At 35.6% G+C, this 22,516-nt stretch overlaps 1 protein-coding gene across 1 annotated transcript; it reads left to right on the forward strand.

Annotated features, from left to right (window-relative positions):
• Positions 1 to 3,705: 3,705 nt before the first annotated feature.
• Positions 3,706 to 15,295, forward strand: LOC149159938 (metal transporter Nramp7.2-like). The gene is made up of 13 exons (XM_089433581.1): positions 3,706 to 3,922; positions 5,726 to 5,804; positions 5,977 to 6,017; positions 6,150 to 6,228; positions 6,326 to 6,430; positions 6,543 to 6,652; positions 6,797 to 6,981; positions 7,342 to 7,408; positions 7,552 to 7,725; positions 14,101 to 14,205; positions 14,345 to 14,476; positions 14,595 to 14,690; positions 14,792 to 15,295. The coding sequence occupies exons 1-13, from the start codon at positions 3,788 to 3,790 to the stop codon at positions 15,086 to 15,088; spliced, it is 1,605 nt and encodes a 534-aa protein (XP_089289707.1). The 5' UTR covers positions 3,706 to 3,787; the 3' UTR covers positions 15,089 to 15,295.
• Positions 15,296 to 22,516: the final 7,221 nt, after the last annotated feature.

Here is a 22,516-nt window from a genome sequence, read left to right on the forward strand (position 1 = left end):
CATATTGTTCCATATACTCCACAACAAAATGGTGTAGCTGAAAGGAAGAATCACACCTTAAAGGAAATGGCTAATTGTATGCTTCAATCTAAAGGACTTAGTCTTAATTTTTGGGTTGAAGCAATTAACTATGCAAATTACATAATAAATTGCACTCCTACTAAGGTTATAAAGAATATCACTCCACAAGAATCATGGAGCTCAATTAAACCAGATGTAAGTCACTTTCGTGTTTTTGGAAGTGAAGCATGGGCCCATATTCCAGATGAGAAACATAAAGATTTAGAATCTAAGAGTGAAAAATGTATTTTTGTTGGATATTCTAAAGATGTCAAGGGATACTGACTTATTCCACTTAATTCCAAGAATGTTATCATTAGAAGAGATATAAAGTTTGCTAAAAATATATTGGCCTACGAGCCTAGTTCGGCGGATGTGCCACCTCTCTCTATCCCTTCTACTTCTAAAAATATTTCTTCTTTAGATGATGACAACGAGGATGAAAATTCTCCCCCACCTTCTCAAGATCCTCTTTCAGCTCCTCAGCTTCCAAAATGGGTCCGTGTTACTCGGGATGTAGCAGGTGCTCTTGTCAGTGATCCTACAGATCAACGATGTACGCGTTCTCAGTTCAATAGTGCCTCTTCTTTACTAGCTCAAGCTTAAGCTATTTATGATCCTAAAACCTTTGCAGAAGCTTCAGGCCATCTAGATTGAGACGCAGCTATGAATGAAGAATATCATTCATTATTGGCAAATGATACATGGGATCTTGTTCCCCTTCCAAAGGGACAAACACTTGTTAGATGCAAATGGGTTTACAGAACCAAGTATGGACCATATGGAAAAGTTTATAAACATAGAACTCGTCTTATTGCTAAGGGATTTTCACAAGTTGAAGGCATTGACTATACTGAAACATTCTCCTGTGTTGCCAAAATGAACCCTATCTGCCTTGTTCTTTCCCTTGCTGCCTCTTTCAAATGGGAATTCCATCAAATAGATGTTAAATCTGCCTTCTTGCATGGGGACTTGCATGAAGAAATCTATATGGAACAACCTACCAACTTTATACAAATAGACTCTAGCCTTGTATGTCAGCTTAAGAAATCCCTTTATGGTCTCAAGCAAGCCCCTTAGGCTTGGTATGCCAAAACGGATAGCTTTCTTTTAGAAACTGGATTTTCTAGGTGTCATTCTGACAATACTATGTACACCAAGAAAGTGAGCAAGTCTCTTATCATTCTTGTTCTTTACGTTGATGATCTTATCCTTACTAGTAGTGATCCCAACATTATAAACCATGTGAAGTCCAACCTTAAAAAGAATTTTGAAATGACAGACTTAGGACACTTGCATTATTTTTTTGGTCTTCAAGTCTTGCAATCCAAGGAAGGTATTTCCCTTTCCCAGTGCAAGTATGCATGTGACCTTCTATGCCATTTTCACATGGAAGACTGTAAACCAACCCCTTCTCCCTTTCAGTCTAGAGCCAAACTTTCAATCACTTGTACTTCCCCTGAAGTTGATGCTACCCTATACCATCAACTTGTCAGAAAAATTGTGTATCTGACCCATACTTGTCCTAACCTTTCCTTTGTTGTTGGCCTTATTGCTTGGTTTATGCAAAACCCACATGAAAGTCATTGGAAAACAGCTAAAAGAATACTTCATTATGTTTGAGGTAGAGTTCAGTTTGTGATTCATTACAGTGCAAAAGCATCTCTTCTATTGGTTGGTTTCACTGATTCTGATTGGGCTGGTGACCCTGATGATCAGAAGCCTACTACAGATTATGTGTTCACTCTTGGTTCAGGACCTATTACATCGACTTGCAAGAAACAAAGTGCCATTTCTCTTTCTTCAGCGAAAGCAAAGTATCATGGTGTTGTAAAAGATAGTAAGGAATCCTTGTGGCTTCGTCAGATCCTGTCAGAGTTTGTCTTTTAGTAGCAGCACCCGATTACACTTTGGTGTCATAATCAAAGTGCCATTCAACTATGCAAAGATCCAGTCCAACATCAACGCAGCAAACACATTGAACTACACATGCACTTCATCAGAAAGCTCATTCACAACAATGTTCTTGAAGTGCAATATTGTTCAACAATTGATCAAGTTGCAGATATCTTTACAAAGGCTCTAAGAGAGGCGAAGTTTACTAAAATTCGATTTTTGGCTAGATTTCAGGAAGTTGTCACGAAGGGGGGATAGGCTCTAATGCCTCCTTCCTTCTCCTATTGTGTCATATTTTTACATCCTTCAATCCTATCCCAAGTTGTTCTTAAGGGGGGTTGTTAAGATATTTTGAAACATAGGAAATAGTTAAGTATAACTTGGTCTAGTGTAGAGTTAGGTAAAGTGTGTTTCTTTACTATGTACTTTTGTAATTTACAATCCGACAGTCACGATATGTAGTGATCTGATAGTTCATTTTCTCCTTTGTATTACCAACACTTGATCTGTGGCGTAACACCCGATTGGTCCATGATCTCTATTTAAAGAGCATGGAGAGTCATTTGTAGGGAAATCGTTCATGAGAGAAGCTTATGTAAATTTTCATTCTTTTATTAATAAATTTCTTGAAGTGACCGGGTTGGCTAAGGCTGTGAACTGTTTCCCTCTTTGAGGGTTTTAACCACGTCAACAACACTGGTGTATTGATTTGTGATCTGTTTGTGAACAGTGTCCTTTGGTGTTCTGTCTGAGGAACTTACCCTATAGATTCCTACAAATATTCATCCATATCAATATTCCAATGTAGAATGAATTGAAAAATTCCAAAGAAAAAAAAGAAAAATATATATGAGAGTCGTTTTCCTAACTTTTCATTAGCTTATTGATTATTATTAAATAATTAAGAATTTTCATTTCTAATCTAAAATAAATGGAAATGTTAAAGTTATGTGGATAGCAAATTTTGGAAATATCTCAAAATTTGTTTCCCCTGGACTACCATTTTACTAAATATTAAATTCTAAAATAATCTTAAAATTAAAAAAAAAAAACACCTTTTAAAAGTCACTCTAATAATTTTTCATTCCTTACTATAATGAATAATATTCACCGTGCTGCAATCTAAAATATATGAGAATATTCCAAAGATAGAAATGGACGAGAGGGACTGTCGTAACATTTCGGTAAAACAATTGTAAAATTCATACCAGTGACGATTCGAAATGTCCATTCTGCAATCTAAAATATATGGGAGTATTCCAAAGACAGAAATGGAGGAGAGGGGCTGTCGTAACGTTTCTGTAAAACAATTGTAAAATTCAGAGCAGTGACGATTCGAAATGTCTGCTATCATAATTGTTATATTTCTACGAAAGCACTTCCATATATTTTATATAGAGATTTTCGCACGCCTGCAGTGTAATCAGCTAATAATTAATATTTATCTATTCTATGTCAATTGATTTGTGGAGCAAGTCAAATTTTATGTTTAGAATTCATTTTTTTCATAATTTTCTAACTATTTTTTATGGTGATACAATTACATTTAAACTAGGGGTTTGCTTAAAACATTTTAAACCCAAAACCTTAAACTTTTGAAATAAAAACTCGATGGCCTCCGCGAACGATTGGTCGTTCACTACTTGGATTCATTGAACTTGGATTCAGTCCGTTGCCCAGTTGGCGAGGAGACTTATAAATAATGGAACGAGGCATAAAGACTGCAAACGAGCTTTCAGTTTCGGGCATCGTTCTCACTCGCCTCCCAAATCTGATGGAAATGTAGTGACTTTTTCCACGCAATTGGAGACACCTTATTGAGTTAAAAGTAATGGCTGAATTATCAGTGGTGAGATCAGAAGAGGTTGGGGTGAGCAGCCGAGTAGAAATAAAGAGCGCATCAAGCCATGGGGAAGATATATCAATGAATGGCGAGGATTTTACAGACCTGAAGCTGCAAAAAGAGGTATATTCTGTTAACGAATACGCATAGTACATAGACCCAATGATGGTGTAATGATGGTGTTATCGTTATCGTGAGTATTTAGGCGTTCTTTACAGACGCTAGAAATCTTTTTGGAAAGTTATTTTTTATTGGATTCTGCTGTTTTTTTTATAAATCAGATTAAAATAGTGTTTACATTGTTTTTTAATAATAATAATAATAAAATCTAAAACTAAAAATTTAACGACTATAATATAAATTTACTATTTTTTTTTGCTAAATATTAATAAAAATATACCTAAATTTCCACTATTTCCCAAACTTTATAGCCTTGATACACCACTCTTTTTCTATTTTTAATACAATCTAAGACCCAAAATTTAACGACTATAATCTAAATTTATTAAATTTTTTGCTAAATTTTAATAAAAGTGATACCTAAATTTGCACTATTTCCCAAACTTTATAGCCTTGTTACACCACTCTTTTTCTATTTTTAATACATCCAAATTTGGTGTTCGTATCACAAACGGAAGTTAATTTACACCACTCTTTTTCTATTTTTAATACATCCAAATTTGGTGTTCGTATCACAAACGGAAGTTAATTGATAGTGATAATTAATTGTGGTTTCAAAATCTTGTTTGGGGTGAAATCTTTTCTACAAATATCAGTGGTGGTGGTGTAGGCAGGTGATAACGTTCATCATTAGAATATTTTGTGTATCATTTTGTGGATTTAAAACGTAGCCTAACTGTGAGATGTTTATGATTGATATGGGTGATAGTTTTTGTTGGTTAATTTTGTTTGTATTGGTTAGTTTTGAGTATTGCCGTTTGTATAATTTGATCGTTGTAGTTGTATAAGTTTGTGAAGGAGTTGCCTGTTGTATTTAAAGAATGAAAATTTATTATTTCATGAACAATTTTACATTTAGAATTTAGTTAAAATTATAGAAATATTTAATGATTAGATATTTCTAAATATAATGGTTAAAGACATGTTTTTCGTTATTAAAAAGTCATAAAAAAAAATAGATTATAAAAAAAATCATAGAGAAATTGATTATATATACCAAATTTTTGAAAATAATTAGTTTTATTTTAATGAAAAAATCCCATACACCAATTTAATATCTAAATTTATAATGACTTCAAAATATATTATTATATAAATATTAATCTTTCTTATTTCATTTTAATATACTAAAGGTATAATATAAAAGTTAATGTTTCTTGTTTCAGTGTAATGGATGTAAACATGATTCAAAAATGATTTTCATATTTCTATATTTCCATAAATCTAATATGGCTTTAAGATGGCAAATGATATTCGATAATCAAGTGGTTGTCGTGGTTAACCAGTTAATTTGATTTCTTTAAAATATCGATGATACTAATTATGATAAAATGATATCTTCTATTCATTTGATTATCAATATATATAATTACTGATAATTGTCTATATGCTGGTTAGAAACATTGACAAAATAGTTCATTTTTTCAAGGAACAATATGCTGGTTAGAAACAACTATGAATTCCTCTAAGTCGGAGAAGAAGCTAAAAAAATCAACCCTGGTTTACTCAACCCTCCAGATGGCACGCGTTCCTTCCATCATGCACTTTAGAGTTATGTGCAACCATTGACGTGATAGTTTCCACCAGCGTTGGTTTTCTTAGATTGAATTTTGCCGAATGATAATTCGTTAAACTTCAAGTTATTTTTCTAAGTATAACCTGCATTACAAGTATCAAGTAAATGCCATGAAGGCAGAAGGAAAGCGGGTTATTTTTCCCTTCTAACGTGTCTGTCAAATATTACAGAAGGCAGGATGGAGGAAATTTGCAGCTTATGTTGGACCTGGATTTATGGTGTGCGTAGCGTACCTTGATCCTGGAAATTGTATGTAAATTTTACTTTGTCTTCCATCTTTTTCGATAAATTAAATTATCTCATGTCTCTCTTGATGAACAAGGACTGATATAAATTATTATTCATTGAGGTGTCTCATAACTTTTATCTATATATTCATATCGAATTTTCCTAAATAAATTGTTATGACAATGTGTCTCAGTGGAAACTGATTTGCAGTCAGGAGCCCAGTACAAGTATGAGGTATTGCCAATAATTTCGTCATTGAAATCAAGAATCTATCATAATAATTTTTTTTTTTTAAGATGTTACACTTATGCTATCAAGTTCCAAATTACTATATTCTTTTTTAACATGACATATTGTACTTTGCAGCTACTATGGATCATTCTTGTGGCATCAATCTTTGCTTTTATTGTTCAGTCCCTTGCAGCGAGTTTAGGAGTCACCACAGGTGAGTTTCATATTTCTAAAAATTATGGTAATTATATGAACGGGGTATTTTAGTAAAGTACAATGCTCACTCATGAATTTGTTGGGACTTTTACTAGGCAAGCATCTTGCAGAACATTTCAGAGAAGAGTACCCAAAGAAAATAAATTTCATCTTATGGTTGCTAGCAGAAGGGGCTGTAATAGCAGCAGATATTCCCGAAGGTTATCGTTTTATATGAATAATATAAATACTTGTTTTGATGTATCAGTTTAAAATGTATTCATCTTGTTAGAATAGTAATTGACTGTTTCTGCTTCAGTGTATTCATGACAGTGATAGGAAGTGCATCTGCTCTTAATATGTTGTTCCATATACCTGTATGGGTCGGTGTTATCCTAACTGGAGTCAGCACACTTATTCTTCTCGCAATGCAGAGATATGGGGTGCTTTATTTCTTCCACCTAATTATATTCTCGTCAATCCATATAATATTTCATAACTTTTACTTACATTGTCAATTTTCTTACCCTTTTAATCTTTGGCTTGTGTTTTATATTGAATATATCTTATAATTCGTGGTATTTCAGATCAGAAAATTGGAGTTGTTCGTTGCGCTTCTTCTATTTTTGATGTTTGACTGTTACATTGGAGAGTTGGCATATGCAAAACCTAAAGCCAAAGAGGTCCTGAAAGGACTCTTTGTACCTCAGTTAAAAGGACAAGGAGAAACTGCCCTTGCCATCTCTCTTATTGGAGCTATGATTATGCCGTAAATTGTCACTCTTTTTTAACTTGTTTTTAACTTTTGTCATTGTTTTCAAGAAAATGTTTATTTTACACTAGTTTAAAAGATTTTATTTCTTAAAAAGTCACAGTTCAAAACCAGAAAGGTAGAGTATGTATGTTTTAATAAACTTAACAGTCAAATCACTCCGTCCAGATAAAACAAAAAATCTTATACACCAATATGATATCTAACTTAACTGTGATCTTAAAACTAGATAATAATAATAATAACATATAAATTTTGCTTTCTTAGAGATTTATATAAAATATTAATAATAATAATAAATATAGAAATTTTCATTTCTTATAACCTTAAAGATTTATATAAAACTTTTTCTAATCTTTTTCGCCTTATCTGTCACTCTGCCTTGGTTCTCTGGCGGAAAGTAACACATTCTGTTTCTGCAATTAATGTAAGTACTGTTGAGTAAATTCTTCCGAAAACAGAAATAGTTATGAAATCAAAGAAGTACTGTTGAGTGAATTCTTCCGAAAACAGAAATAGTTATGAAATCAAAGAAGCATGAAATGATTTGGCATGATGTCTTTGGTACAGTTAGCGCGCAAATATTTCCTCATAGAAACTGGAATTGCTCTATTGATCGTATTCGTGATCAATGTCGCTATTATATGTGTGAGCGGGGCGGTATGCTCTTCACCGAATCTATCTCCACAGGATTCGAATTATTGTAGCAACTTGGACCTCACTAAATCATCTTTTCTATTAGAAGTAAGTTAACACTCAAATCCCCAAAGAACATCACGTCTAGTTTGTGATTGTGGTTTTCATTCTGCTCCTTCATTTTTTCCTAGCATTTCAAGCAATAAGATAATATTGCAGGCAAATAGATTCATACAGTGATGTTGAACATTGTTGGAATTTTTGATAATTCTAAACAAAACTGAAAAAACAGAACAATACTCTGTTTTAACATAGCGGAAATAAAATTCGTTTGGAATACGGTGTTTCAGCAACGCTGAAACTGGTGTTTCAGCAACGCAGTTTCGTCAGTTGCTATTTGCAGTGTATCAGCGACGGTGTTTCAGCAACGCTGAAACTCGTGTATCAGCAACACTCTGTTTTGATGTCAAGACTATTTTCTGGTTATGGTGTAACAGCAACATGCAAATAAAACTTCTATTTATAAACAGTAAACTAACTGATACAAATTCGTCTTCCTCACATAGAGGGATTTTCACAAAAGATTATGCTGAAGAGCATCTTCTTCTTGATAGAGGGATTACAGCAGGAACGTTTCAGTTACACAAACCGATTTTTCACTATCTCAGAAAATTATAGTTTCAGCACTGTTGTGCGTTACAAAAAAGACTCTCTATCATTCTTCTAACTTAAAACAGAACTGTTGTTCATTATATTTATATGTTAAAACATATTTGACTTTAAATAATAAGATAATAAAAATATCTTCTAAAGCTTATCTGCGTATTGAATGCAGCAAGCGGTGATGCCTTTTGAAGAAATGAAGTCGGTTGTTGCAGGGGAATTTAATGCTGAAAATTTAATGCACATAAATGTAGAAAATATCAAGCACGACTTTGAGGCATCCAACAGTCTGGAATATCTACAACAAATCAGATTTTTGTCTAGCTGTTTATGTTGCAGTTGGAATTAAATTCCAACACTCCCTCTTAATTTCAACTGTTGGGTTTTTTTGTATACCCAGGCATTTCCTGAAATGATCAAAACTTTTCTTTCCCAATGGTTTTGTCAAGATGTCAGCGAACTGATACTTTGTTCTGCAGTGCTGCAAAACAATCTCACCATCGTTAACCAATTCACGTACGAAGTGAAATTTGGTGTCTATGTGCTTTGTCCTTTTATGAAAAACATAGTTTTTAGACAATGCTATTGCTGAGCTATTGTCACAGTAAATGATTGTGCCCCTTTCTTGTTCATGACACAAATCTCTGAGAACTCTTCTCAGCCACACTGCTTGGCATGCTGCTGCTGTTGCTGCCACATACTCTGCCTCTGCTTTTGACAAAGACACAACTGGTTGCTTCTTGGAAGCCCATGAGATGGCTCCCGAACCCATATAAAACACATATCCCGATGTGCTTTTCCTATCATCAACACTTCCAGCCCAATCACTGTCAGTGTAACCTGTCAACATGAAACTTTCAGAAGAGGAGTATAAAATACCAAACCCCTTCGTTCCATTCACATACCTTAGAATCCTCTTGGCTGCCTGCTAATGAGTCTCTTTCGATCTTTCCATAAATCTGGAGATTAAACTCACAGCGTGCATAATGTCCGGCCTATTTGCAGTCAAGTACATAAGGCTGCCAACTATGCTCTTGTACAGTTTTGGATCAAAATCCTTGCTGTTGTCTTCTTTGTTCAATTTCAACCCCATTACAATTGGAGTCACAACTACCTTGTTGTTCTGCATGTTAAATCTCTTCAACACTGCTTCTACATATTTAACTTGAGAAATGAAAACACCATTTTCACATTGGTCTACTTCAATTCCAAGAAAATATCTTAAGAAGCCCAAGTCAGTCATTTCAAATTGACTTTTCATGACTGCTTTAAAATCAACAATGAGAGAAGCATCATTGCTAGTAAAAATCAAATCATCTACATATAAAAGAACAATAAGTATCTTACTGTCATTCTCCTTTATGTAGAGTGTGGGTTCACCATCACACTTATCAAACCAATTATCAATCAGATAAGCATCTATTCTGCTGTACCATGCTCTTGGAGCTTGCTTCAGCCCATAAAGAGCCTTCTTCAGTTTGCAGACTTTATGCTCTTGGCCTTCAACTTCATAGCCTGGAGGTTGTTCAACATAAACCTCTTCTTTTAACACTCCATTCAGGAATGCATATTTAACATCCATCTGAAAAATCTTCCATTTGTGTTGTGCTGCAATAGACAACACTGTTCTGACTGTTTCCATCCTTGCTACTGGTGCAAAGGTTTCATCATAGTTTTTGCCTTGTTGCTGCTTGTAGCCTTTCACAACAAGTCTTGCTTTGTGCCTGTCAATCTTGCCTTCAGCATTGCTTTTGGTCTTATAGACCCACTTAACTCCAATGGCATCTTTGCCTTCATGGAGGTCCACTAACTCCCATGTTTTACTCTTCTCAATTGCACCAATTTCTTCATTCATTGCTTCAATCCATTTATCTTCATTTACAGCATCTTCAAAATGAACTGGGTCATCAACATGACAATACAAAGTGAATAATGAATTCAGACCGATATTGTTACTTACCTCTCCTTATTCATAAATCTCATTCAGATTTCTGAATCTTAGTCTTCTTGGTGTGCTTGGAGTTCCATTCGAACTTGAGGGTATTTCTGATCCCTGTGGTTTGCTTGTAGAAGCACTTCCTTGACTTCTCAAGGCTATTTGAATTCCAGCTTGTGGTGTGGTTTGTTGTACTTGTTGTGGTGGAGGAGGAGCCACCAAGGAAGGATTATTTGCTGCTGTCCCTTCCTCTTCTTCTTCGTGAGACACAATTGTCTTTACATTCACTGTCTTCTCTAAGCTTCCATCCCAAGCTTCATCTTCAATGAACTACACATCTCTGCTTACTATTGATTTCTTGGTGGATGGGTTATAGAGTTTGTATGCTTTTGACTCTTCACAATAGCCAATAAAGACACAATTCTCCCCTTTACTGTCAAGCTTCTTCCTTAGTTGATCCGGTACATGTGCATATGCTACACAACCGAATACTCTCATGTGAGTGACAGTTTGTTTTTGATCACTCCATGCTTCTTGTGGTATTTTTTTCATGACAGCTTTAGTTGGGCATCTATTCAAGATATAAACTGCGCAAATGACAGCTTCTACCCAATACTCATGCAGCAAGTGTTTTGCTTTCAGCGTTCTTCTAACCATGTCAAGAATGGTCCTATTCTTCCTTTCGGCAATACCGTTTTGCTGAGGTGTATACCTCGTGGTGAACTGCTTTTGTATGCCATTCTCTCTGCAAAAATGCAAAAAGTCTTTGGAGATGTACTCTCATCCTCTATCTGTTTTGAGCACTTTGATATAATGCCCACACTGCTTCTCAACAAGAGTTTTGAAGTGACGGAATTTCTCAAACACTTCACTCTTCTGTTTCAGCATATACACCCATGTCTTTCTGGTGTAATCATCAATGAAAGTTAAAACATATTTATTTCCGGCAAATGATGGTATTTGCATCGGTCCACACACATCAGAGTGAACGATTTCCAAGGGTGCTTTTACCATTATACTCTTTTTTGCTAGAAAGCTTTCTTTGTGTTGCTTGCCCAAGATGCAGCCTTCACAAAGGCTGTCTGGTTTCTCGATCAATGGCAATCCCTTTACCATTCCCTTTCTGTGCGACAGATTCAAGCCTCCAAAATTGAGATGTCCAAATCTCAAGTGCCACAACCAATTCTCATATTTCACTTGTTCCTGAAAGACTTCTTGTGTTACAGCTGCAATACTTCTTCCTTCTTCAAATCTGCCCTGAGTTTGAGAGGAAACATTCTATTGCTGGTCATCTGCACTTGTGCAATGATCTTCTTACTTGGAGGTATGTCTCTGATTGTACACATATCATCTTTGAAGAACACATTGTAACCTTTGTTAATGAGCTGTCCAATGCTCAAAAGATTACATTTCAGAACAAGTACATAGTATACCTCTGACACAATCATATGTTCTCCATTTCTTGCTCGGATACTGACTCTGCCCTTACCCTTGACAGATATCTTACTATCAGTTCCTGTTATTACCTCAGATTTCACATTTTCATCCAGATTGGCAAACATTTCAATATTTCCAGTCATGTAATTACTACAACCTGAGTCTAAGAACCAAAAATCTTCTTGTTTGTCTTGTGCAATGTTACATGCTAACAGCACAATTTTGGGATTCTTATCTTCTTCATTTGCAAAATTAGCATTCTGCCTACTATTCATGTCATTTTGTTTTTTCCTACATTCATTGGCGTAGTGCCCATATTTCTTACAATAATGACATTGGACTTGGGATTTTTCATACCTTTGTCCATGAGCTTGTTGTTTGCTTGAACCTTCATTTTGGTTATGATTGTAGCTCCTTCTGCTTGTGCTTGCAGGATTATTTCTGCCTTTGTTTTGGCTTCTTCCACAACCTCTGTTATTTGCCCTGCCTCGACCTTTTCCTTGGCCAAAAGACATCTGTGTCTTGAATGCTTGCTCAAAGGAGGAGTCTATTTCTCTACTCAGTCTGTGTTCATGAGACATAAGAGAAGCACTCAGTTCATCTACTGTGAACTGTGAGAGATCCTTTGTTTCTTCTATTGCTACCACAATAGATTCAAACCTTGAGGGTAAAATTCTCAAGATCTTCTCTACAATCCTTATGTCTTCAAGAATCTCACCATGAGTTCTTATCTGGGTTATCAACCCAATAACCTGAGTGAAGAATGAATCTATTGTATCAGATTCCTTCATGTTGAGTGTTTCAAAGTCTCTCATCAACATCTGCAACTTTGCAGTCTTCACCTTCTCCATGCCTTGATAGGCAGTTTTGAGAATATCCCATGCCTCCTTGGATTTTGTTGCTACTACAATCCGTAGAAAAATACTTTCATGTACTGATTGGAAGAGAAAAAAGGGAGCTTTGACATCTTTCTTCAGGTCACTCTTCAACAGGTCTCTTTCTGCTACTGTCAAAGCAGCCAACGCTGTTGCATTTGTAGGTTCAGCATAGCCAGTTTCAACCAGCTCCCATATTCCTTGAGAAGCAAACAATGCTTTCATTGTTATGGACCAATAATTGTGATTTTTCCCATTAAACTGTGGCAGTTGGGAATTTGTCAAACTTGTTCCAGCGTCTGCCATCTTAACTTATATAGATAAAGAAGAGATACTGACTGTATGAATAAAAACAAGCAAAAACTTTCTCTCCTGGAGAAAATATGCTCAATAAGCTTCTTATAGCTCCTACAGTGAAAAACAAACTCTGTTTTTGACTCACCGAGTGCCTAGACCAGCTTTGATACCATGTTGGAATTTCTGATAATTCTAAACAAAACTGAAAAAACAGAACAATACTCTGTTTTAACACAGCGGAAATAAAAATCGTTTGCGGAATACGGTGTTTCAGCAACGCAGTTTCGTCAGTTGCTGTTTGCAGTGTATCAGCAACGGTGTTTCAACAATGCTGAAACTCGTGTATCAGCAACACTTTGTTTTGACGTCAAGACTATTTTCTGGTTACGGTGTAACAGCAACGTGCAAATAAAACTTCTATTTATAAACAGTAAACCAACTTATACAAATTCGTCTTCCTCACATAGAGGGATTTTCACAAAAGATTATGCTGAAGAGCATTTTCCTCTTGATAGAAGGATTATAGCAGGAATGCTTCAGTTCCACAAACTGATTTTTCACTATCTCAGAAAATTACAGTTTCAGCACTGTTGTGCATTACAAAAAAGACTATCATTCTTCTAACTTAAAACAGAACTGTTGTTCATTACATTTATATGTTAAAACATATTTGACTTTAAACAATAAGATAATAAAAATATCTTCTAAAGCTTATCTGCGTATTGAATGCAGCAAGCGGTGATACTTTTTGAAGAAATGAAGTCGGATGTTGCAAGGGAATTTAATGCTGAAAATTTAATGCACATAAATGTGGAAAATATCAAGCATGACTTTGAGGTATCCAACAGTCTGGAATATCTACAACAAATCAAATTTCTGTCCAGTTGTTTCTGTTGCAGTTGGAATTAAATTCCAACAAACATAAAATATTGGAGAAATTATGCTAGTCATACATACTTTTTTATTTTAGTTGATAGGTTAGATTTTAAAAGTAAAAGTACATAATATATAGTACTATAATTATTGTAGTAATGGTTGATATAAGATAATTTTTTTTATTTTCTTAGCAGATTAGTGTTTAGTATATAAAAATTTAAAAATATAGAGAATCTATATATCCATCACATTTACTAACTAAATTATACGCTACATTTACTAACTTAATTGTGGACTGGGAAATAACCCTAACCCTATGCATGGAGAGGATTAATAAACCATGATGGGGTTAGGGTTCCAAAATATGTAACTTACAAATCATATATTGTCGTTCTGCAGCATGTTCTAGGGAGCTGGAGCTCAACGGTTTATGCAATTTCACTGTTGGCGTGTGGGCAAAGCTCAACAATCACAGGAACATTTGCTGGGCAGTATGTCATGCAGGTGCAATGCATTGTTAATTAATATCTTTTATTGCAAGATGAAAGAACAAGGTCATTGCATCTTTCTTGCCTGAATTTTATAATATTCCTACCATAGATTATAGAATGACATACAAGTGCGATGAGTATTTTGTGCGCAGGGATTTTTGAATATGAAGGTGAAGACTTGGATTCGTAATCTTGTCACAGGGGGCGTTGCCGTCATCCCAAGCTTGATAGTTTCAGTGATTTTTGGCTCTTCTGGTTCTGGGAAACTTATTATTATTGCCTCGGTATGCTTTTGATAGAACATTTTCTAAAATATGACTTGGAATCTCTACAATTCATACCTAAATCTTTAGCCTCTTTTAGCAATATGATGCCTCTGCTTACCATGTTTTTTTCGTGCAGATGATATTATCATTTGAATTGCCATTTGCTTTAATACCTTTGTTGAAGTTTACGAGCAGTAAGATAAAGATGGGACCTCACAAGAACTCAATTGGAGTAAGCAAGTGCTATCGGTTTACAGTTAACCTTATTTTTATGCTACTTAGTCATTTTGAAAAAATTATCATAAAAATAGCTTACATTTTCTGGTGTTGCAGACGATGGTTATTGCCTGGCTGATAGGATCCGCTATGATAGTTATAAACATCTACTACTTAACCACAGGATTTGGAACCTGGTTGGTACATAATAGTCTGCCCAAGGCAGCTTCGGTATTTATAGCAATACTGGTATTTCCACTAATGGCTTTATATATTGTTGGGATACTTTATTTGGCCATTCGACCGGACAGTAAGGTCACTAATGTGGCCCCACGAGGATCCTCCATGCCAAGCCCAATGGGCACTCCGAACCCTCAACTTGAATTGGAGAGCCAGAATCTCGAAGCTAAATAGATCCCATCGTCACTCGGTCACCGATATTATCACACCCTCCCGCTGAATACAACGTGTGACTTTACTGTGTATTTTGATTTAAACGTGTATTAGATTTCAGGTCAATAGGGTTTTATTAGCTTGTTTTTATTTTTTGTGCACCAGGAAATGAGATTTGGGTTGGAATAACACACGATAAAACAACTATTGGCCCTTTGGAGAAGATTTATGCGAACTTATGGTTAAACGGAAAACAAAGGGGAAGTATTAATGGTGAAAAATGGTAAAGTCTTAATTTAATCATTTAATTATTATTATTATTATTATGTAATTGATATCTTAATAAATTGTTTAAAACCAATTCAAATATATATAATAGTGTAATTATAAAAATTAAATGGCTTTTAAATATGAATAAATTTACAAAAGATTTTTTGGCAAAGATCACATGAAACATCATTTGTCGACGCGTTTCGAACCAACCAGTGTGGTTCATTGTCAGGCCAAATTGAAGAAACAGATCCAGCTTAGCAAGTTAAATAGATAGAGCAGAGCCTCCAACGGCTGAAAAGACCAACAACTACTTTGGACTGGGTACCGGGATCAAACCCCTTTTTTAATAATTTAAGGAAAAAGTTACCCTAGGGGACCAATCCCTTAAAATAAAATAAATAAAAATAATATTATGATAATAGTTAGTTAAAAATAATAAATAATTCAAGTAATATGTAAAAAATTAATTATGATAATAGTTAGTTAAAATAAATAATTAAAAATTATATTTAAGGGAGAAAATTGCCCTAGGGGACAAATCTCTAAAATAAATTAAATAAAAATAATTTTATGAATAAAATTATTAATAAATAATTATTAATTTAGTAAAAATTATTAATAAATAATTTTATAATGATAGTTGAAATGTTATGTAAATTAATAATTCATCATAATAGTTAGTTAAAATAAATAATTAAAAATTATATTTAAGGAAGAAAAAAATAAATAAATAAAAATTAAAATTAAAAATTAACCTAGGGGAGCAATAAAATAAATAAAAATAATTTAATGATAATAGTTAGTTAAAAATTATTAATAAATAAATAAAAGTTTTATGTTAAATAAATAATTAAAAATAGTAAGTTAAATTAGTATTAGAGGAATTAAAAACAGGACTATAAAGATAAATACAAGAAAGAGAAGGTATGAATGAAAAATATTTTAAAAAGTCAACTTAAAAAAAAAAAAAAAACAAATTAAATAAATAAATAAATAATAAAAAAAAATAAAAAGCAACTAGGTCGAGAGTGCTCGGACCCAACACCGACTGATTTTCCAGCCATCATCTCTATTGAGATTATTCGACCTCTTTTCAATCTCCAGTGCCTCCCTAAATTTCCGATGATGGAAGTGCGAAACCTTAGCAATAACACTAGCTTCCTCAATACAAACATGATGATTGGTTTTCTCAGCATGCTCAGCTAAAGCGGAAGACTTAGTTCGCCTATGCTTAAGGTCTGCAGCATGCTCACTAATCCTTTGATTAATGGAGTGACCAGTTTCCCCAATGTAGGGGGTCCCACAGGAACAGGGGATCAAGTACGCACCTTTCATATCTTTAGGGTTGATAGGATCCTTCGCTGATTGGAGGGACATGCAAATAGCGAAGGATCCCTCTGATCAGCGAAGGATCCTATCGACCCTAAAAATATGAAAGGTGTGTACTTGATCCCCTGTTCCCGTTGGACCCCCTACATTGGGAAACTGGTCGCTCCATTAATCAGAGGATTAGTGAGCATGTTGCAGACCTTAAGCATAGGCGAACTAAGTCTTCCGCTTTAGCTGAGCATGCTGAGAAAACCAATCATCATGTTTGTATTGAGGAAGCTAGTGTTATTGCTAAGGTTTCACACTTCCATCATCGGAAATTTAGGGAGGCACTGGAGATTGAAAAGAGGCCGAATAATCTCAATAGAGATGATGGCTGGAAAATCAGTCGGTGTTGGGTCCCAGCACTCTCGACCTAGTCGGCTTTTTTTAATTTTTTTATTAATTTTTATTTTTATTATTTATTTATTTAATTAATTTAATTTAAATTTTTTTTTTAAGTTGACTTTTTAAAATATTTTTCATTCATACCTTCTCTTTCTTGTATTTATCTTTATAGTCCTTTTTTTAATTCCTCTAATACTAATTTAACTTACTATTTTTAATTATTTATTTAACATAAAACTTTTATTTATTTATTTATTAATAATTTTTAACTAACTATTATCATTAAATTATTTTTATTTATTTTATTGTCCCCCGGGTAATTTTTAATTTTTATTTTTAATTTTTATTTTTATTTATTTTTTTATTTTTTTCTTCCTTAAATATAATTTTTAATTATTATTTTAACTAACTATTATCATGAATTATTAATTTACATAACATTTCAACTATCATCATAAAATTATTTATTAATAATTTTTACTAAATTAATAATTATTTATTAATAATTTTATTCATAGAATTATTTTTATTTAATTTATTTAAGGGATTGGCCCCCCTAGGGTAATTTTCTCCCTTAAATATAATTTTTAATTATTTATTTTAACTAACTATTATCATAATTAATTTTTTACATATTATTTGAATTATTTATTATTTTTAACTAACTATTATCATAATATTATTTTTATTTATTTTATTTTAAGGGATTGGTCCCCCTAGGGTAACTTTTTCCTTAAATTATTAAAAAGGGGTTTGATCCCGGTACCCAGTCCAAAGTAGTTGTTGGTCTTTTTAGCCATTGGAGGTTCTGCTCTGTCTATTTAACTTGCTAGGCTGGATCTGTTTCTTCGACTTGTCCTGACGATGAACCACACTGGTTGGTTCGAAACGCGTCGACAAATGATGTTTCATGTGATCTTCGCCGAAAAATATTTTGTAAACTTGATATGGATCATAGAAGCCTGAGCTCTACTAATGAATAAATTTTTAAGTATTATTTTTATTTATTTATTAATATATTTTATTTTTAATTTACTTATTTTTTGTAGAATTTAACTAAAGTGTAATTTTATTTTCAATTATTATTAGTTATTAAATAACTTAATATATAAGGTAAACATATATATATATATATATATATTTGAAAAAATATAGCAAGATTTTTAATCATGGAGATGTGATTTACCTTAATTTTATTATGGATATTTTTAATTTATATAAAGATTTAGTTTCAATATTATGGATTATCAATACCACATGCTCAAAAAACCATAACTCATTTCTTCACATTTTTTTTTAATTAATCAATTTAATTAAAAAACAGAGAGAATAGTTACTTTTGAGATAAATATCAACCTCCTATGTGTAATTACTAGAAATATTCTCAATCTCTACTATATCATTAATATGCCGAAATGGACACCTCTAAAATTATAAAATTAAGTTTTTAAATAATAAAATTAGAATTTAAAAAAATAAGGAACTATGGTTAGAAAAATGTAATTATCCGAATTGAGCTATTTATGTGAGTTAGTTGAGTTATCTCTTTTTGGTGCAGCATGTACATGATGTGATAAAATAATTATTGGATTTAGATTTTCCATCTAGATATTTTTTGGAAGTTAAATGTAGATAGTTCTTAGCATGTAATTTCTACTAGAGAGATATTGTCACGCCCCTACACCTGCGGTAGTCTTTCAACCGCTTATAGCGAGGTGCGGCACTACCAATCGTTTTCTTTTTACCAATACTTACGATTGTAGACTATGCCTAACATTCCATACTTAGTTTTATTTTCGTTACCAAGTATTATTAATGTGTTCCTTTATACAAGTGAAAGCCCATAACATTCACATAACAACATTATACAAGAGAAATGCACAACAGTATAAAGGGAGGGGCAACTCCCTGCAATATGAGTATGCCCGAATCAATATATTTAATCTTATTTTACAAGTACAAGTTAAATCTTGGAAAACCCCAAATTTACACTTAGCCAATTTTCAAGCTTCAGCAAACTCAGTTTCCTGGCTCATCAGTGCCTCTGCACGGTCGCCGCACAACTCACCAACCCTTCGTTCACCTCGTCGCACGATCGTGTTGTTTGCCCAACTTGGGCGCGTCTCGTCATAACCAAGTCACCACACATGGGCACCTTCGCATGAGTCACACCTTCGTTCACAATCTCAACACTTCACCATTTCTTTCGTTTCGCCGTACACGGCGCGCCCTACCCGGGTCGCCCGTCCACACGATTCTTCGTTCCGGCATGCACGGCACGCCCTCGCTCGATCGCCCCTCCGAACGTCTACCCGTTCACCCGAGTCGCCACATGCCTTCACCTGAGTCGCCACACGACTTCACCCAGTTCGCCCGAACGACCTCACCCGGGTCGCCACATGACTTTGCCCGGGTCGCCCGAACGACCTCACCCAGGTCACCACACGACCTTGCCTGGGTTACCCGAGCGACCTCGCCCGAGTTCTGCCTGAACGACTTTCCTGAAGGAATTTTCTGAATGACCTTCCCGAACGACTTTCCCAGATGACTATCCGAATGATTTTCCCGAACGACTTTCCCAAACAAATGTTCGAACGACTTTCCCGAACAATTGTCCGAACAACTTTCCCGAATGACTGTCCGAACAATTTTCCCGAACGACTGTCCGAATGACTTTCCTGAACGACTATCTGAACGAATTTTCTAAATGAGTTTACACCTAAGTTCCACCCGTCGTGTGGGCTCATCCACGCACTGCAAAACTCCTTATTCGAACTCGTGTTGATCGAATGATGGTCCTTTGCCTCCAAATGACCTCCAATATATACGTGCGGGTGGCTAACTCATTCAACATGTGTTGTTTCGCCCAAGAGGATGGTCGGCCCGCCCAACTCATGGGACCGCCCCCTCAACTATCCCAACACCTTATAAACTCGTTTCTTGGCTCGTTTCGTTTCATATTTTGCACGCACTTCGCACGGTGGAGTTTCCCTACCTGTCACGCGGACCGTAAGTCTTAACATCCTCCCCCACTGGAAGTCATTGTTGTCCTCAACAATATCTTATCCCGACAACCATCTGTCACCAAGTTCACCATAACAAGGTATACACCCCATCGGTATGTCATACATCGGAAGTCATCTCAATCCATGATCATCAACCACCCTGTCACGATCTCCACATGTTCCTCCCCATCATGGAAGGCTGGTCCCCCCATCTCAAGCTACAAGCTTCCTGCAACATATCATGTCGACCTCATGATGTATCGTCCTCAAGTGAACTGCTCCCATGATACTCCAACACAATGCTAACAAATCTCTGTACACTAACGTCCCCCATGTCTGAACTAGTCGGGTGATCAGTCCCCCATCAGTTGTTTCCCAGAATATCCTATCACATCCTCGAATCGATCAAGAATCCATCTCCATATAAGTGTAAGCCATGCTCAGGTCCCTGAAGTAGCCCTCATCTCATCTGTAACATGTTGTCCATAATGTCTGGTACTAATGTGCCACATGAAATCAGCCACATCTACCCCAACATCATCATCCATCTGCAAAACATCCATCTCCTCAAAGTGAAGAGATCATCTCATAAAACTCCGACTCTTGATGTGCCACATCCAGGTCTATGAAGCAACCTCCATCATATCTATAATGTGCCATCCCTCAAGTCTACCATAGAAACAAGTATACGTCTGTCTCATCTCTCCATGTGCTGCCTGTGATCATAGATCAATCAGCTCCCATGTGCCAAAAGTGGTTGAGTCTCGGCTCAACCCATGCCTAAGTGTTGTCACCAAGGCATCATCATCGTTGTAACTCCATCACTTCAAAGTGTCTCATATCAATCCTCCACATCAAGTCACTCTTTCAAGCCATTCCCATACATGTACTTGAAAGTATGCACCCCATCCTGCATCAAAGTCTCTGACTTCAGCTCCTCAATGCATCAGATCCTCCAAGTCCACCATATATGAAGTCCCTAAAAGTCACAACTTCATGTCATCATGAGCTCCATGAGTCATCTCCAACCAACATTTCAGCAAGCATACAAGTCTCGGCCCAACGGTCTCTGCAAGATGCCTCAGCTCTCCATGTAGTAGGAATGCTCCATAGTCTGCTCACAATTCCATCCAAGTCCATGGCCTTGTTGTACAAGAGTGCACAACCTCTCCGTCGCTCATAAGTAAAACATATCCATGTCACACTAGCAAATCCACCTGCACAACATCCCTGCCTTGGCACTCCTCATTGGATGCCCATAAGTGACACCTCTTCAAGTGATCCTGCATCATGTCCCTGCATAAGATTGCCATGCTCCATGTCTCCAAATTGATGTCCATGACTAAGTTGTCCATCTTGTCCAACCAAGTAGACCCATCACAACAGTCGGTCATCCTCATCCAAGTCTGCAATCTTCGGTCTAGTGAACTCAGTCACCCAACTATATCATCATCATCACATCACGAGTCCCTTCCATCATGGATCCTCCACTGAAGGTTCCACCAAGAGTTGCTCTTGTTCTTGGCCATGAGAAGTCCACCCAAGCATCATCATACCCCGAGTGTGTGCCTTTCAATCTGCTCATGAGTCATGCCGGACACTTAGCCGATTCTCCATATGGCTAAAGCATGACCCAATCATTCGCAACGATCATCATGTTCCTCCCTTATCACGAGCCTTTGTACCTTCTGCCATAAGGTCACAAATAACCCCAACAAGTCCTGTAACAGTCAACAATCCTTGCTTCTCCATACAAGGTCTCATCATAAACATCCATGCTAAGATGCTCCCTTGCATCGTCAAACTGATTTTGCTCTTCCCTGCATACGGCCCATCTACCAAATGCTCAAGTGAAACACAAGTATCAATAATTACTTCATCATCATGAGGCTCCTCCATGTGAGTACCCTCATCCATCCATGTCTACAAACTACACGATCCTAGTCCAACTTGATCAATCTCAAGTTCATCCTCCATCGTTGTCACGTCTGCGACATCCTCAAGCATCACGACTTCCTCTTCCTTGTTAGAACAATCTGCAACTTCATCTTGCTCCATTGTCCAACCAAGTTGAAGAAGTTTGTCTTCAACATTCTTTTCCAAGACTTCAAGCTTATCTCAAATCCGGGGGTTCTCTTGTTTTATCCACTTCAACCTGTATAAGGTAAGCAAGAGCTTCCCTTCGCATTCTTCTAAACCTATCATGCCTTGTCGTTTAGCTTGGTCCAAGCACAAAGCTTCACCTCTGCTAAATCTGTTTCACCATTCACTTGAATCACCTTGATATTCCACCTGTCACCTGCAAAACTTGAACTCCCTGCCAAGTCTTCGGTCTTCGTAGAATCAGCTCCATGATTCAATTCACTAGCTCTGATACCACCTATCACGTGCCTACACCTACGGTAGTATTTCAACCACTTATAGAAAGGTGCGACACTACCAATCGTTTTCTTTT

The sequence above is a fragment of the Pinus tabuliformis genome, chromosome 5_2 (genome assembly GCF_031772625.1).
Source record: "Pinus tabuliformis cultivar Carrire ecotype Pingquan chromosome 5_2, CPIR1, whole genome shotgun sequence".
NCBI lineage: Eukaryota > Viridiplantae > Streptophyta > Pinopsida > Pinales > Pinaceae > Pinus > Pinus tabuliformis.